This window comes from Equus asinus, chromosome 6 (assembly GCF_041296235.1).
Source record: "Equus asinus isolate D_3611 breed Donkey chromosome 6, EquAss-T2T_v2, whole genome shotgun sequence".
Classification (NCBI taxonomy): domain Eukaryota; kingdom Metazoa; phylum Chordata; class Mammalia; order Perissodactyla; family Equidae; genus Equus; species Equus asinus.
This window is the reverse complement of record NC_091795.1, coordinates 65161060-65180342: the sequence shown is the minus strand read 5'-3', so window position 1 is coordinate 65180342 and position 19283 is coordinate 65161060. Positions and strand designations below refer to the sequence as shown.

At 36.9% G+C, this 19283-nt stretch overlaps 1 protein-coding gene across 6 annotated transcripts in view; it reads left to right on the top strand.

The window, feature by feature from the left end:
* The window catches only part of CAMKMT (calmodulin-lysine N-methyltransferase), a 372589-nt gene that overhangs the window by 326706 nt on the left and 26600 nt on the right, over window positions 1-19283 (top strand). For 3 of the 6 annotated variants that reach the window (XM_044772352.2, XM_070512168.1, XM_044772353.2), the window contains exon 8: window positions 14300-14320. The exons of the other annotated variants lie outside the window; for them this stretch is intronic. In XM_044772352.2, coding sequence (XP_044628287.1) covers window positions 14300-14320 — 21 coding nt within the window. The remainder of the gene's footprint in view (window positions 1-14299; window positions 14321-19283) is intronic. 6 annotated transcript variants of the gene reach the window in all.

Sequence of the window (19283 nt, the reverse complement as noted above, 5' to 3'; positions counted from 1 at the left end):
TATGCAGAATTTCTCTTCCAAATTGGAGGTGTGGAATAACAGTAGCGACAGATAACTAAGAGGTATTTACCATAGCTACAAAGCCCACACGTGAGCCAAATATTTCTGCTATTAAAAAGCACTTCAAAGCTTGACATGAAGTTTGTAACAGCTGAATGTCTCCTGTGACTTCATTTGCAAAGAAGATGTAAAAGCAGAAAGGAATCGTGGTATGAGAAATGTGAACCTAGGAAATGGTGTTTTAAAAAAGGAATGAGAAGGCACCCAGAAACCTGACTGGTACCCCAAGCTCCCGTTCCTACTGCTCTGACGATGTTCTCAGTAACTACCAGCATTCCTCCTCCTACCAGCCTCTTCCGACCGCTCAGACAGTGCAGACCCAGGTTGCGTGGGACCTGAAACTTATTTTGAGGGCCCTCTTTAGAAGGATAAATTTGATTGTACTTTACTTTGGCAAATTTTACATAAACATACGACCATGTGAACACATCACTGGGGCTCCTTGTGGGCCCTGGAAGGGGCCTGGGCAAATGAGGGTTGAGCTTACGCTTCATTAGCTTCCCAGTAAATCCACCCCTGCTCTCATAAACACCACAACCCTTGCCTAGAATTACGCTCTTCCGTTACAAATTTTCTTACTCCCTCTGTTGCATTTTAATCCCAAGCTGATTGTTGCTAAATTGAAAGACATCTCTGCAAAAGCCTGGAAGCTTCAGCCCTGGCCAAGAAAAATCTAGGGTGCACATATATGAAGCATATATCCATGACATTTCGAAGATCTTAATACAATCATTTGATGGTTCATTTGTTTGTCCATCCATGCAGCCATCCATTCCTTTAACTAATATGTCGTAGGTATTCTGCCTTTGAGAACATAAATATGGAGTTATCAAGAGTAACTCATGGGGCCGACCCAGTGGCACAGCGGTTAAGTGCGCACATTCCGCTTCGGCAGCCTGGGGTTTGCCAGTTCGGATCCTGGGTGGCACTGCTTGGCACACCATGCTGTGGTAGGCGTCCCACATATAAAGTAGAGGAAGATGGGCATGGATTTTAGCTCAGGGCCAGTCTTCCTCAGCAAAAAGAGGAGGATTGGCAGCAGTTAGCTCAGGGCTAATCTTCCTCAGAAAAAAAAAAAAATACCTCTTGACGAAAGGAAATTGTGCTACTAAATATAGCTAGAAATTGGTGAAAGAGCAGGGATATTTACAGCATCTCAATTGTTAGGTTTATCTGAAGCTGTCTTCAAAATTGTGACTGTCTAATAAGAACCATTTGGAGTTTTTGACGTCTACATATTTCTGGGTGTTCCAGAATTAGTGAATAGCGTCATTCTCTGGTTAATATTAGTTAACAGTTACAATATTTTTTAAAAATCTATTAGATATACCCTGCTGCGACATTAAAAGTGAGTTTCTACTTAAGAAAAAAGCTTATCTTTGTGTGAAAATTGCTAGTGAATTTAGGCCTGTGACTTTTATTATTCTTTGATAAATCATTAATTTTAGTAAACTGTGGAACTAATTATAACTTTTAGGACTTTTTTATAAACCAAATTTTACCTTTATGTGGGCGCCCAGGATTGGCTGTTGGCCCCATTGCCCTCCTGCTTTTTAAGATTTATGTCTTCTCTAAGGCTCATTTTCCTTTAGAGATTAAATTGGGGATGTGAAAAATGATGTTAAAAATGTAAATCCCAACCAAGTGGGATCCAGTTGGTAATTTTTCCAGGCCTTCTGCAGTCTGCCCTCAGTTTCCTCATTCAATCTAGCTTCCACTGCCTGCAACATACACACTGTCCTTTGGTCACACAGCCTTGGCACTCTGCTCCTAACACATTTGGTCCTTCCCATCTCTGGTCTTTCCCAATCTTGTTCCTCTCCTCCTCAGCCCCTAAATCCTTCCTTCTAGGATGGCTTAATTACCATTTCCTCCTGCCTTCGCAGACTTTTTCAGCCTGCCCCAATCTTTTCCTTTTTTAAACTTCTGTTGGCTTTAGAATAGTCCCACAGTTAAACATCGCATATTCTCTTATTGTTCAAAGCTTGTTGTCTTTGTTTTCATGTTCATTGGTTCGTTCATGTCTTGATAAATATTTTGATCACCTTCTGTCTGCCACCTACTGTTCTAGGTGCTGGAGATGTAGTGACTAACAAGAGTGAGAAAGTCCATGCCTACTTGGAGTTCATATTTTAGCAAGGGAGACAATTTTCTTGAAGGCAAGGATTCTGCTTAACATGTTTTTGTATTCCCTGAAGCAATTAGTACACTTTGAGCCTTTTACATGAAAGACTTTAAGATTTGTATTTGGAGCACATTTTTGAAAGACATGAATCCATAAGGCTTATGGAACCAAACAATTTTTACTAGAAGAAAGTCAAGCTCTTGAGATTCAGACATCAGTTTGTATATCAGATAGCTGACTTTCATTTCAGGATAAGCTTCTTCTCAGGCATGCACATGCGGTGTCTGTAGACAAACTGACATTGGGAATAGGCATTTATCTGTCCTTTGTCAGGTTGAAGAGGAAGGTTAGAAGAAGGGAACTCAGATAAGGAAGCTGAGGGCTGTCTGCAAGAAATTTTCTGATAAAATACACCTGTTAGTGAGTTTTGCTAGAATTATGGTAACAGAATCTTGAGAACTGCTGAGAATTCTAGAGATGCCACAGTCCTGTTTCCTTCTCTTGCTATCTTGGATATAGGAAAATGAAATTACTTGTATACTTTCTATTACTAACATTATTTTTTTGCTTGACAAATTTATAGAAGGGCTCATGTCCCTACTATTCAGTGCTTTGCACTGAAGAAACCAACTCCCACAGGAATGTTATCCAGTTTCAGATATTTTATTATATTATATATTTATTTTATTTATATTAAAAATGAGCCAGATTTTTAAAATTTGGGGATACTGTATTTTTTAGCGGTCCTTTTAAACTGCAGCAAATTAAAAATTAAGGCCTTTTCTTCTAGAATAACATTGTACTGACTATTTGGACATCCTTACTCTTTACCAAGGTCAAAAATCTCACCACCAAAAATAGGCCAAGTTCAATATTGATAGCCAGGTGTGCACATCAGAAGACTGCGTCCTCTGTGAATGTGTCTTTCAGTTTTAAGAGAAAACTTTTTAATATACTTCTATATCTCTTAAGACTAGACCCTTGCCATTATTCTTTCTTTTTAGCATTTTCTAAAATTATGTTGGTATTTTTATTATATTGGCATTTTCATTGTCATTGAAAAAAATGCATAGTTGACTAAGACTTGACACCTTTATGACTTTGAGTCTTCCTATTCAATAACAGGGTGTTTTCTTTTTTTTAAGCTTTTTTATGGTGTTTCACCAGCACTCAAAATCTTGATTCATTTCCCTTAAGTTTATTTTTAGAAACTATCTTTTTTTGTTCTCTCTTATAAATGAGATCTTCTCTTACATTATATTTTCAAATAGATTATTTGTACATATATAAAAAAGTTATAGGGTTTTGTGTAGTAAATGGTTAGTCACCTCAATGAGTTATTATTTCTTATTGTCAGTTTAGTCTCTTGAATTTTCCAAATAAACAATCACTTCATCTGCAAATGATGACAATTTTGACTTTTTTCTAATTCTTATAACTCTTTTTTCTTTCTCTCGTATAATTTTATTGAATAAAAATTTCCAGAATGATATTAAATAATAATTATGTTTGGGCCCAGCCCTGTGGCCAAGCAGTTAAGTTCGAGCGCTCCATTTCGGCTGCCCGGGGTTTCACCTGTTCGGATTCTGGGTGTGGACGTGGCACCGGTCATCAGGCCATGTTGAGGTGGCGTCCCACGTGCCACAACTAGAAGGACCCACAACTAAAATATGCAGCTATGTACTGGGGGGATTTGGGGAGAAAAATCAGGAAAAAACAAGATTGGCAACAGTTGTTAGCTCAGGTGCCAATCTTTAAAAAAAAAAATTTTTTTAAAGTATCTTTGAGTAGGACTTTGTTGGGAATCCTCTAATGTTTCACCATTAAGTATGCATTAGCTTTTGAGTTGAAATATATATGATACTTTTTATCTTGTTAAGGAATTTTTTTATTGATTCCTACTTTTTAGAGATTTTATCATAAATAAATATGAACTTGAGCAGATGTCTTTTCAGCCTGTATGGAGATGATCAAATTGTTTTTCTGATTTTACCTATAACTATTACAATCCATACTAACAGGTTTCCTAATATTAAAACATCTCTGTATTTCTAGTTATTTGGTCATGGTGTCTTAATTCTTAATTTAACATGCTACTATATTTTAATAATATCTTATTTGGGATTCCTCTCTGTTTTTTTTTTCTTTTTTGGTGAGGAAGTTTAGCCCTGAGCTAACATCTGTTGCCAATCTTCCTCCTTTTGCTTGAGGAAAATTGTCACTGAGCTAACATTCATGACAATCTTCCTTTATTTTGTATGTGGGACACCACCACAGCATGGCTTGATGAATGGTGTGTAGGTCTGTGCCCAGGATCTGAACCTGTGAACCCCAGGCTGCCAAAGTGAAGCATGCGAACTTAAGCACTACGCTACCAGGCTGGCCCCTGGGATTCTTTCTTATAACAACTTTATTGAGATATAATTCATATAACCATATAATTCAGCCATTTAACATACACAATTCACTGGCTTTTAGTATATTCACAGAATTGTGCAACCGTCATAATCAATTTTAGAACATTTTCATCTTCCCCAAAAGAAACTGCATACCCATTAACAGTCTTCCCAACCCCTTCCACCCTTTCTCCTTCCCGGTGCTAGGCAACCACTAGTCTACTTTCTGTCTCTCTGGATTTGCTTATTCTGGACATTTCACATAAATGGAATCATGTAACGTGGTCTTTCATGTCTGGTTTCTTTCACTTAGCATAGTGTTTTGAGGTTCATCCATGTTTTAGGATGTATCAGGATGCTATTCATTTTAATACTGAATAATGTTCCATTGTATGGATATACCAAATTTTACTTATGCATTCATTAGTTGATAGACATTTGGGTTATTTACATATTATGGCTATTATGAATAATGCTGCTATCAATATTTGTGCACAAATTTTTGTGACAAGTTTCATTTCTCTTGGGTGTATATGGTCATATGGTAACTCTACGTTTAACTTTCTGAGGAATCGCCAGGCTGTTTTCCAAGGTGGCTGGACCATTTTACATTCACACTAGGAGTATACGATGTTATGTGGGCTTTTTGCATTGATATTCCTCAGGAAAATTGGTCCACAGTTTCCTTGAGCAATCTTCATTAGATTTTAATATCACTGGTATACTGGCTTCTTAAAAGCATTTGGAAGCTTTTCTCTCCTTTTGAACCACCTAATGTGGGTCACCCTAAGCTGCTACCACAATGCTAGATCAGAATAATTTTTATCCCATTATTTTGGAAGTTATAATTTGAAGTTGGCAAGAAATAGTGAAATTCCTATATTAAATTGCACTGTGCCTGAAAGTTCATAAGTTTGAAAAATAAGGAATAAAGAAGAAAAATAAAAGAAAACACTAAAAAGCAATAATTAATTTTGTTATTTCATATCAAATGGCACGTAGTTGTAATTTGATGTGAAACGAGAACTAATTCTAATTTTTTATTGTCACTGTGTTGTGCTACCATGTAAGTTAATCAAATGTCATAATCATAGAATCAGAGATATTTGAAATGGAAAATATAATTAGTAAAATAATTAGTACCTTTTATTTCAAGATCTCAAAACCCTTTACCAATCCTCCTTAATCAATATAGAATATACCGGTTACCAACATAGGGGGCCTGAATGTTAGGCCACTCTGTCTTCCTTTTAGACTCTGAAATAAGTGTATTTCAGTTAAATTACAGACAAAAACATAGAGGCATAGGGTGGGATCAGCTTTAAAGTCAGTCCAGAAACATCTAAGTGATAAGCTAGAGCTACAGTTCTCAAACTTAAGTACTGTATCAGAACCATCTGCAGAGCTGGTTATGACATAGATGGTTGGGCCCCATCCTCTGATGAGAGAGTGAGGTGGGGCCCAACATTTTGCATTTCTAAAAGACTCCCAGGTGACACTGATGCTGCTGGTCTGAAGACTTCACTTGGAAACCATTGAACTAGAGTTCTCTCTGAGAGTTTCTCATTAAATTCTGTAGTGTTTCATTGCTTTAAAGTCATCCAGATTTGCATTCATTAAAGCCAGTTCCATTCACCTTGTTCTCTTGTTTATTTTATGGATGTCATGCATTTATAGAGAAAGGACGGGACCTGACTTACTGTCAGCTCTCAATTGTCTGTAGTTAATCTTGTACATCTTCTGAGGTAAAAATTTCATTAAGACCTAATTTTACTTCCCTCTTACCTTTCTCCAAGTCTTATTCCTAGTCTGGAAATGTAAATTAGTTTCATTTCAAGATAAAACCAACAAAGTTGGCCAGGTAATCTGTTTCAAGGAATTTATATAAATGAAATCTTGTTTTGATTAATCAGTGATGTTGCCTCCTTCCCTTAGTGATCCAGCAGAGAGTATTCTTAATCAATTCTGTCTTTAGGGCCACTCTTACTTCTCTGGAGTGGCACCCTTTTTAAAATCCCCCTTTTGAAAATAAAGACATTCGGTACATGGAATTTAAAGTCTAGACCTACGGCTAAAGAGTATTCTAAATCCAAACCCAAACAGGTAAATATCTTCTAGAATAAAGTTTCTCCAAGTGGCTCATGACCCATTGTCATGGGAATTACATGTGGTGCTTTTTTAAAAACAAAAATTCGTTACTGAATCAGACTTTCTGGGGTTGAGGTTCATGAATCTGACATTTTAACACTCTCCTCAGGTGATTCTAATATCTGGAGCACAGATCACACTTTGATAAGCCCATTTTATCCCTAGATTTCTGTTGAGTTTAGCATACCGACTAAAACCACAAAGGTGAATCTGTGGACATCTTATTTGTCCTTAGGAGAGGTATTTTTTTACCTTCCATGTGAGGGCTTTATTCCTCACTTTGGACTTTGAATTTTAATGGTGTCATCTTAATGAAGACATGAATGGCTGTGGGAAGGGGAAAATTGTACAGATAGAAGAGTAATTCTGATTAGTTTCTTGTCTATATCACAGCCTTTAGTTGTTGGGATTCATAAAGTAGCAGACATCAGAAGAGGCCTTTGGGATGATCCACCAGTGGTTCTTACCCAAAGGTGGACTGTGTGCCCCCCTCCACACCTTAACTGTCTAGGACATTTTTGTTTGGTTGTCACGAAGAGTAAGTTTTATTACTAGTACTGGAGGGAACAGAGATTGTAAACATCCTAAAATGCAAGGGACTGTCCACTACAATTAAGAATTGTCCTGTCCAAATGCCAATACTACGCCAGTTGAGAAACACTAATTCCAGCCTAGTTGAGAAAGAGGGAGACCCAGAAATAATACTTGGATCTCTTTAAAAGAATTGCCTTGTTTTCTGGACTTTTTGTAGGGGGGAGGGATCATTTTGTTGAGGGGTTTTGGGGGAGGGTCGAAGGGCTGTGAGGACAAAGAGATCTAACCTCCCTAGCTTCACAGTCGCTGAAAAGCTTTTTCTTTTTGCTGTATCTATTTTATATACACTCTTCTTTAAATAAGCGTATGGTATTAATTTTGTTAATTAATAACTTTTTTGCCTAAAATAGTTCACTGTTAGACACAATTCTAGTCCAACTTGTGTTATTAAGCTCAATATAATTAAATGTCATTTAGAGTTTGCTACGTGTACAGCAGTGTGACGGCCTCTTTAGGGGTTATAAAGATGAATAAGGTGAAGTGTCTGCCTTAGGAAGCTCAAGATATCCAGATGAGAGATAGACACTTGTCCAGCTACTAAGATCTAAGAGAGTCTGCTCTAATGGGGTTAATCATGCAAAGTAAGGATAAAGAGAAGATCTCCCAGTTCGGGGTAGAGGGATCTGAGAAAGCTTCATGAAGGAGGTAGCCCTTGAGCTGTGATTTAGAAGATGAAAGGTGAGGGAAGAAAAGCAGTTGAAGAGGGCATTCTAAGTATGAAAAGCAGGGAGGAAATAACCAAAGGCATAGGAGTAGAAAAGATGTGTCCAGGCAAATTTAGTTATCTGGTTTGATGAATGAGGAGAGGCCAGAGGCCCACAGACCAGTTAGGAAGTCATTACATTGGGGTGGAAGGGAGGTGAATGGGACAGAGCACGTAAAGGGACTCAGGCAAAGTTCTGTTTCTTGATCTGGGTGGGGTTACACGGGTATTTACCTCATAATAATTAACTGACATATATTTACTTCGTGCTGTTTTCCGTTTCAATGTTTTATTTTATAATAAAAAGGTTTTTTTGTTTTTAAAGCCATGTCAGTGGTAAGAGAACTGGAAACAGGTAGTCCAGGCCTGAATGACAGTGGAGAATGGCAAGCAAATTTGGGGGCCTTTCCGGAGAAGTGACCGTATGTGGGAAGTAAAATAGCGGAAGGAGTAAGAGAGCAGTTTGGGACATGCAACATTTGAGGTGGTTGTAGAACATAAATATGTGTTCTGGATGTGACAATAGCTAGCAAGCGGTCAAGAATAAAAGTTCAAGTCTCAGGAAAACATTGGGCTAGAAGATTTGGAGATCAAAATCAAGAGCTAGGAGTAGAACCATGGAAACTGGGAAGTCAGAAGAGAAGATGGCCAAGGACAGAATCTTGGAAGGTGTCTGTGCTTCAGGAGCAGAGTAATAGGGGCCAGTAAGGGATGCTGAGAAGGAACTGAAAACAGGAAGCCTGATTCCAAATGGTGGTGTCCTCAATGGAAGCAAGTCCAGGAGAGAATTTCAAGGAGAGGGTGATCAGCAGTGTCAGCAAATTGAAGAGCAATGCTAATGACTGTTGTGAGAAAGGTCATGTTGCAAGGGCAGGTGAAGCAATGAGAGTAGACTACTCCTGCAAAAATGTTGATGGCAGAGGGCAAGAGGGAAATAGTATGTGTAGTAAGGGGAAGCAGAGTTGAAGGAAGAGTTGGGTGTGTTGGCAGGCATGCCAATACAGCAAAGAACAAAGAAGTAAAGATATGAAAGGGGGGTATTTGATGGACCAAGGACCTAGAGTAGTGCTTTTCAAAGTATGGTCCCCAAACCAGCAGCATCAGCATCACTTGGAAATTTGTTACAAAGGCAGATTCTTAAGCCCCACCCCAGAGTCAGAAACTCTGGGATGGAAGCCCAGCAATCTGTGTTTTAACAAACTTTCTGAGGATTCCTATACATGCTCAAGTTTGAAAATCATGGACCGAGAGGAAAGAGGAAGGAGTGGTTTTATCTTGTGCACAGTTTGGGGGGGGTTCTCCTTGAAAGGACAAGTGATCCTACTTCCTTTTGGACAAAAGGAAAAGAAAAGATGAAGAAGAGGGAAAAGATGACATCAGAAATCTGTAGGTTCTCAGTAGGGTCATCTGCTGAGAACAAAGATGTGGAAAGTTTAGGGAGCTGAAAACAGGGATGTGTAGCATCCAAGCCTCCAAACCCTTGTCTCTTCTTTAGGCTTTGTCTAAGATGTCCTTCCTCTTCCTCTTTCCTGTCTAAATCCTGCCTTTAAGATCACATTCCACCTTCCATCTTCTTCAGGATATCTTCCCTCAACATGACCATCTGTAATTCTTTGTGTCATTGGAATGTCTTGTCTTCCAAATAAGGCTACATGTTCCCTTTGACTATTATAATTTTGTTACTTAGAAGTAGGTCCTCTTGGTTCTGCTGTTCACAGACTCTAGTGAGGTGTTCAGTAACACTTTGTGGATGGACTGGCTCACAAATTAGGAAATCAACAGACTGGTACCCTCTCTCCTTCTTGGTTTTCTGTTCTAGATTTAGACGGTATTCCTTTCCCCAAGTGTCTAAAACGCTTTACTATAAAGGATCCTAGCATATGACATTTTGAACCTCTATAAAAGATCAGGAAAAATGGAGGGACAAGTGACAAATAGGGAATCTTTTAAAAGAAGAGAAACGATTCCCAAGGTTAGGTAAACACTGTAAATTACTTGAACGTGTCCTCTGTGAGGGTGAGCTGAGCCCACATAGGCCTTGAGAAGCAAGATGAAAGAAACTGTGGGAAAGGCTACTGGAGTCCATTGCAAAGAATGCCTATAATATCCATGCAAAGAAAACTACTGCCTTCCCCACTGCTGGTAAGAAGATAGCGTGTTTTTGAATAACTCTAAATTCATTACATTTAGCAAGCATGATCAAGAATTGTATCAGTAGACTGCTTTTGCAGATACACAAGGGTCTGCCTTTTCAACAGCAGAGTTAAAACTGTGACTTATCCCCAACCAGGGGTTGCAAATATAATGGTAAACAAAGAAATATTAACCATGGGCATATGAGAAAAGAAATGCTTTAACTCCCCATGAAATATAATTAATATGAATTAAAATACAATGAATTACAAATTAGGTTGAACATGTTTGACATTAGGTTTTATTACAAACTTGAAACACACGCTCTCTGTTCAAGAAATTTTCTTTAGTGAGAGTTTTAAATCCCAAGGTAGGAATCCTTTGGTTTTGCGTTTCAAGTTGAAACTCCAAACTCAAAGCCAGAATGAAAGACCTAAGTTAGTGCAAGAGTAAGGGAAGGGAAACTAATATTTGTTGAGCACCCATTATGTGCTTTCATATATTCTATCTCATTCAATTTTTTCTGGTGGTGCAATGCATCTATTGCTGTCTCTTTTTCACAGAGGAGGGCAATGATAGAGCACTCAGCCTCACTGGCTTGTACGTGGTGGAGCCAGTCTTTGAACTCAGAGCTTTCTAGCTGCAAAGCCCAGCATTCTTTCTGCTGTACTACACCTGTTAAACTTAACCGGTTTGACATGCCCATAGCTATTACGATTTTTCTAAAGCATGAGGAATTCTGTAATGATTATTGGTTTTATATTTCTATCTGTAAAATTGTACTTTACTTTGTAATGAATTTTGAACAGAAATAAGATTTTGACATTGTGATGAAATAAAATAGAGGCAACATACATTTTACTTTGATGTCAATATAATTACAGGTAACACGTTGACATGATTTGAGTGTTTGGTAGAACTATCCTTTACATGTCTTTACATGTGAATGCTATGCCTTAGTTAGTAAAGCTTATATAGGTCAAAGGGCCTAGTTATATGTATAATATGTGCCCTGCTCTCTTTCAGAAAGCATCTTCTTTTTAGTTTTTTGTTTTACAGTTTTGTTATGGTAAAATTAGCGTTCCATAAACTTTATGTTTAATTTTATAAGTTTTGTAATCCCTCCTTTCTGCTCCTTGAAGGTTCCTCCTTCCCCAGGAAACCACTGATTTACTTTTCCTCACTATATATTATTTTATATATTCTAGAGATTTTTTCCTCTTTTTTTAATCGTGAACGTTGATTTATAACATTACATAAATTTCAGGTGTACATCATTATATTTCGGCTTCTGTATAGCCTTTACCCCTTTTGCCCTCCCCCTGCCTTCCACTCTGGTAACCACCAATCTATTCTCTGTATCTATGTGTTTCTTTGTTGTTGTTGTTTTATCTTCCACATATGAGTGAAATCACATGGTAATTGTCTTTCTCCGTCTGACTTATTTCACTTAGCATAATACCCTCAAAGTCATCCACGTTATCACAAATGGCAAGATTTCATCTTTTTACGACTGAGAAGTATTCCGTTGTGTTTCTATATCACGTCTTCTTTATCCATTCATCTGTTGATGGGCACTTTGGTTTTTTCCAAGTCTTGGCTATTGTGAATAATGCTTCAATGAGCATAGGGGTGCATATATCTTTTTGAATTACTGTTTTTGTGTTATTTGGATAAATACCCATAAGCGGAACAGCTGGATAATATTGTAGTTCTATTTTTAATTTTTTTGAGGAATCTCCATACTGTTTTCCATAATGGCTGCACCAATTTACATTCCTACTAGCAATTTCCTAGGGTTCTCTTTTCTCCACATCCTCTCCAATACTTGTTATTTCTTGTATTGTTAAAAATAACCATTGTGATGGGCGTGAGGTGAGTTTAAAATAAATGGAATCATTCAGTATGTCCTTTTTTTTAGTCAGTGTTCTTTGTCAGTAAAATTATTTTGAAATTCACCTATGTTGTTGCATCTATCAATAGTTCTTTCCTTTTTATTCCTGAGTTATTTCCTTTTTATTACTACTGTATCTGAATGTATGGACGTACCACAATTTGTTTATTCTTTCATCCATTGATGAACTTTTGGGTTGTTGCTAGTTTGAGGCTATTACAAATAAAGCTGTTCTGAACATTTATGTACATATTGGATATATAGATATATGCTTTGTATGGATATACACTTTCACTTCTCTAGGGCAAATACCTAGGAGTAGAACAGCTAGATCATACAAAGGTGTATATTTAACTTTTTAAGGGACCTGCCAAACCATTTTCCAAAGTGGTGTACTATTTTATATTCCCATCAGTGGTGTTGGAGAATTCCATTTCCTCCACATCCTTGCCAACACTCAATATGGACAGTCTTTTAAATTATAGCCATTCTACTAGGTATACAGTGGTAGCTCATTGGGGTTTTAATCTGAATTTCCTTAATGAATAATGATGTTGGGTATCTTTTCCTGTGCTTATTTGTCATTTATATATCTTCTTTGATGAAGCGTCTGTTCAAATGCTTTGCCCATTTTTTTTTATTGGATTGCTTGTTTTCTTATTATTGACATACTCCGAGGGTTCTATATATATTCTGGCTATAAGCTCTTTATCAGAGATATGATTTGCAAATGTTTTCTCCCAGCCTGTGGCTTGTCTTTCCATTCTCCTCATAGCATCTTTCAAAGATGTAGAACTTTTTAATTTTGATGAAGTTCAATGTACCAATTTGTTCTTTGAGGATCATGCATTTTGTGTCATATCTAAGAAATCTTTGCTTAGCCCAAGGTTACAGAGATTTTCTCCTGTATTTTCATCTACACATTTCATAGTTTAGGCTTTACATTTATATTTGTGATTCATTTTGAGCTAATTTTTGAATATGGTGCAAGATATGGATAGAAGTTCTTTTTTTTTTTTAATATGGACATCCAATTGTTAAAACGCTATTTGTGGAAAATACTATCTTTTGTCCACCAACTTACCTCCATGTATTTAGATCTTATTTAATTTTTCTTATCTTCTGTCAGAATTATCTCTTTCATATTTTTATGCTATTGTAAATGGTATAGAATTGGAAATTCCAATTTTCAGGTTTTTTTGCTTATATGAAGAAATAAAACTGATTTCTGTATATTGATCTTGTATCCCACAACCTTGCTAGACTCACTTATTATATCTAGTTGCTTTTTTGTATAGCCCATTGGATAGTCTACATAGATGATCATGTTGCCTGCTAATAAAGACAATTTTACATCTTCTTTTTCAATCTGGATGCCTTTTCTTTTTTTTCTTGCCTTATTACTGTGGCTAGAATCTCCAGTGCAATGTTGAATAGGAAACATCCTTTTCTTGTTCCTGAAGTTAGGGAGAAAGCATGTAATCTTTCACCATTAAGTACGATAGTAGCTGTAGGTTTTTCACAGATAATCTTTTTTAGGTTCAGGAGGTTCCCTTGAATTCTTAGGTTGCTGAGAGTTTTATCAGGAATAGATGTTGGATTTGCATTGTCCAAGGAAAAATTGTATGTGTTCTAATCTTTACTTCCTTTCTTCTGATTATGTGGGTTTAACTTAGTCTTCTTTTTTTGTTTATTTAGCGAATTTTCTTTCTTTTCTAATATTGGCATTTAGTGGTATTAATTTCACTCCAAGTGCTGCTTTAGTGGTATCCCACAAATTTTGATACATTGTAATTTCATTTTCATTCAATTAAAAATACTCTTCAATATTTGTTTTGATTTCTTCTTTGGACCCTAGGTTATTTATAAGTGTATCATTTATATACACTTATTTGGAGATGTTATAGAGAATATTGATTTCTAATTTGTTATTGATTTTTAATCTAATTCCATCATGGTCAGGGAACATATTTTTTGTTATGACTGGAATCCTTTTCAATTTGTTGAGACTTAAATTATGACCCAGAATAGATATATCTTGGGAAATGTTCCTTATCTATTTGAAAAGAGTGTATATTCTGCTTTTGTTGGGTGGAGTGTTTTATAAATGCCAATTAAGTCAAGTTGGCTAACAGTGTTTTTAAAGTCATCTATAGCCTTGCTTATTTTCTATTTGTTCAATTAAATCATTGAAAGGAATATTGAAACCTCTGACTATAATTGTGGTTTTGTCTGTTTTCTTATAGTTCTACCCATTTTGGCTTCAGGTATTCAAAGCTCTTGTTATTTGGTACATAAACATTTAGAATTGTTTTGTCTGTTTCTTGAATTGACTCTTTAATGTTATTAAGTGATCCTCTTTACACCCAATAATGTTCTTTGCTCTGAAATCTACTATGTCTGATATAAAAGAAAGCTACTCAGGCTTTCTTTTTAATAGCAACACTATATCTTTTTTCATCTTTTTACTTTTAACCTATTTGTGGCTTTATATTTAGAATACATTTATTGTAAGCCACATGTAGACACACATATACTTGGGTCTAGTATTTTATCCCATCTGACACTCTCTACCTTTCAACTGGGGTAGTAGACCATTTTCATTTAGTATAAGTATTAATATGGTTAGATTTAAATTTGTCATTTTGTTTTTTGTTTTCTGTTTGTCCCATCTATTCTTTGTTCTTATTTTCATCTTTTTCTGCCTTCCTTTGGATTAAATGAGTATTTTAAAATTATTCTATTTTATCTCCTTTGTTGACTTATTAGCTGTAACTTTTTGTTTTGTTCTTTTAGAGGTGGTGTTAGTTTTTATAGTATACATCTTTAACTTATCACAATCTATCCCCAAATGATATACCATTTCATCTATACTATAAAAACCTTATAGTAGTGTGCTTCCATTTCTCCCATCCCAGTCTTTACACTATTGTTGTCCTATATTTTATTTATGCATATGTTATAAATTCCACAATACTTGTTATTTGGTTAACTAGTCAATTATATTTTAAAAGAGAATAAAGTAATAAGAAAAAAAACCTTATACGTTTACCCACATAGTTAGAATTTCTGGTTCTCATCATTTCTTTCTATAGATCTATATTTCCATCTGGTATGAATTTTCTTCTGTCTGAAGAACTTCCTTTAGATTTCTTGAGTGCATATCTGCTGATTAATTCTTTCAGCTTTTATATGTTTGAAAACATGTATTTTACATTCCTTTTTTGAAAAAATGTATTTTAACTGGCTATACTATTCTAGGTTGACAATTTTTTCCCTTTCAGTACTTTAAAGATGTCACTCCACTGTTTTCTGATTTGCATATTCCTGACAAGGAATATGCTGTCCTTCTTATCTTTATTTGTATATACTGTTTTTTTAATCTGGATACATTTCAGATTTTGTTTTTATCACTGATTTTGGGCAATTTGGTTAGATTATTATGTGCCACGTTTCTTGTGCTTGGAGTTTGTTGACATTTTTTGATGTCAGTTAAGAGTGAAAAATTTTAGCCATTGTTTCTTCAAAAATTTTTTCTGCTTCCCATTCTCTTCTATCCTTTGGGAATTCCAATTACACCACTTAAATTTGCCTCACAGCTCACACACTAACTTTTTAAATATATCTTTATTCTTTTTTTTCTCTGTGTATTTCATTTTGGATAGTTTCTATTGCTTTATCTTCAAGTACACTAATTTTCTCTTCTGCAATGTCTAATCTGCTGTTAATCCCATCCAATGTATTTTTCCTCTTAGATATTGTAGTTTTCATCTTTAGAAGTTTGATTTGGGGCTTTAAAAATATCTTCCATATCTCTACTCAACTTTTTTTTTTTTTGAGGAAGATTAGCCCTGAGGTAACATCTGCCACCAATCCTCCTCTTTTTGCTGAGGAAGACTGGCCCTGAGCTAACATCGGTGCCCATCTTCCTCTACTTTATATGTGGGGCGCCTGCCACAGGATGGCTTGATGTTGAGCATAGGTCCACACCCGGGACCCGAACCAGCAAACCTCAGGTCATCGAACTGGAACGTGCAAACTTAACCACTGTGCTACTAGGCCAACCCCTCTACTCAACTTTGTAAATATAGTGAATACCACCATGATAACTATTTTAATGCCCTTGTCTGTTAATTCTAACATCTGTGTCAGTTTTAGATTGAGTGCAATTATTTGATTTGTCTCCTCATTATGGGTTTTATTATTTCAATTCTTTGCATGTCTGATAATATTTGATTGTATGCCAGGCATTTTGAGTTTTACCTTGTTAGGATATTAATGTTTTTGTATTCCTGTAATTGTTTTTGAGTTTTGTTCTAGGACACAGTTATTTGGAAATAGTTTGATCCTTTTGGGTCTTACTTTTAAGATTTGTTAGGCAGAACCAGAGCAGCATTTAGTCTAGGGCTAATTATTCCCACTACTAAGACAAGATCCATATGAGTACTCTACCCAGTGCCCTGTGAATTATGAGGTTTTCTAGAGTGGCTGGAGGCAACAGGCACCATTCCTGGCCCTATGTGAGCACTGGCTCTTTCCCCTCCAATCCTCTCAGATGGTTCTTTCCCCAACCTCAAGTAGTTTCATCATACACAGGCACCAGTTGGTACTCTGCAGAATACCCTAGGGGGACTATCCACAGATCTTTGGAGTTCTCTCTCTGTGCAGCACTGTCCTATCTGGTACTCTATACTGGGAACTCTGACTGCTTTGGTTTCCTCAGACTCTCAGCTCCATCTCCTTAGCTCAGGAGTCCACCTCAGTTCTCCCTCCCTGTGCTGTGGCCTGAAAACTCTCCCAAGGCAGTAAGCCGGGGTAATTGTGGTCACACTTAAGTTTTTCCCCCTCTCTCAAGGATTACTGTCCTTTGTTGCTGTTTTTCAGTGTCTTAAAAACTATTGTCATATATATTTTGTCTAGTTGTTTTGGTTGTTTCAGGCAATAGGGTAAATGAAGTCCTTGTTACTCTATCTTTGCAAAAAGCAGAAATCCTCAGAAAGCATTTTGACTGGCCTCCATAGCTAGTTAATCTACACACTGTATTCAGAGAACAGCTTAATTAGGAAACTTTGTTTCTTGAGTGCCTTCTGTGTGCCAGGCACTATGCTAAGTATGTTCATACACAATCCATTCATATAACATATTTATTGAGCAGCTATTGTGTGTCAGGAACTATTCTAGGCAATGAAAATACATCATGGTACAAAACAAATTTTTTAAAAATCTCTGTTCCTATGGTGCTTATGTTATACTAGAGAAAGAGAGAATAAACAAAATTAATAATGTAGTTATATAACACATTAAAGGGTAGTAACTGCTATAAAAAATAAAGAGCAGGATAAGGGTGTTCAGGAGTCTGGAGTGGAAACTAATGATTGCAATTTTAAATGGAATGGTCAGTGTAGGCCTTTCTCAGAAGGTAAGACATTTGAATAAAGACTTGAAGGAGGCAAGAGAACAAGCCATAGGGATATCTGGAGGGATATCTGTATGAACTCAGAGGAAGCAGCCAATATAAAGGGCATAAGGCAGAAGCATGTCTGGTATAGTCAAGAAATTGTAAGGAGGGCAGTATTGCTAAAGCAAAGAGAGCAAGGAGGGAGTGATAGGAGATGAAGTCCATGTGGTAACTGGATTGCATAGGGTCGTATCAGTCATTGTAGTGACTTTGACTTTTACTCTGCATGAAGAGAGGAGCCGTTACAAGGTAGTAAGTAGGAGACGCTCATGATTTGATATATGCTTTAAGAGGATCATTGCAGCTGCTCTCTTGAGCAGAGATTGTAGAGTGATGGGTGGAAGGAGGGAGACCAATTAGGAGACTATGCAATAATTCAGATGAGAGATGATAGTAGTTTAGACCACGATGGGAGCAATGGAAATAAAGAGAAGTTGGATTTTGACATATTTAGAAGGAAGAACTAATTGTATTTCCTGCATATCCAATGTGGGGTGTAAAAGAAAAAGAAGAGTCAAGGATGTATTCAAGGTTTTTGGCTGAGCAACTGGAAAGATGGAATTTACAAGATGAGAAAGACTGTGAATTAAGTGAATTTGGGGAAGGATGATGAGGAATTCAATAATGGACATGTTAAGTTTGAGATATCCATTAGATATCCAAGTGGAAATATTAAATAGGAAGTTGGATATATGAATCTGTAGTTCGTGGATGAGGTCCAGGCTGATAGGTCAAGTAAGATGAAGACTAAGAACTGATGCGAATTTAGCAATGTGGAATCCTTTGATGAGTTTGACAAGGGCATTTTTGGTGGAACACTGGGGATGAAAGCCTGATTGGAATTGATTTAAGGAGAATGGGAGGAAAGGAATTGAAAAAAGAGAGTTTCAACAACTTTTTCAGAGTTTTGCTGCAGAAGAAGAGGAGGGAAATGGAGCAATAACCAGAGGGGAAGGTAGAGTCAAAAGAGGATATTTTAAGAGAGGGAAAATAACTGCATGTTTGGATATTTACGGAAATAACTTAGTAAAGAGGAAAGAGCTGATAACGTAGGACAGAGACGAGAGACTTGCCAGAGCCCTAGAATAGACACAAGGGGATGGATCTAGTGTTATTAGAGGAGATACCGGCTTTAGATAGGAGTGTGGCTAATTCATCTATGATAACAGGCAGGAAGGAAGAGTATTTATGTACAGATGCTGTTAGGAGTATAAGTGTGGTGGAAGTTCTCATCTGATTGCTGTAATTTTGACAGTAGAGTAGGAAGCAAGGTCATCAGCTGAAGATGAGGGAGGAAGTTTTCGAATTTTTAAAACAGAGAAAGTAGTGCAAAATAATGACCTAGGAGAGTAAATGGACAAGGGAAACATAAGTATAACTGCCAGACATCATTAAGAGTCCACTTGAGGTTTATGGTCATGAATTTAAAGCGAAGCCAGTCAAGATGCTTGCGTGCTTTCTCCAGCCACATTCAGGTGCACAGGTGCAGTCTCAGAGCAGGCAGAGAGCTGGATTGAACAAATGTGAGGAAGTAAGAAAGGGATGGGGGTGAGGGCTTGTGCAAGGGAGTAGTTAAAATGATTGGCTATGGGATCTAAGCTGGGCAAGGAGGGAAGAGAAACATTAGGGAAGGGGGTCAGTGACATGGTGATAGGATCAGCAGATTGTAGGCCAGTGGGATTGAAGAATGGTTGGAATTAGAATACTGTCTAGAGGGAGTGAGCTGTGAAAGATAGAGGGGCTGGTCAGAGACTGGGTCAGGGTTGCAGCTA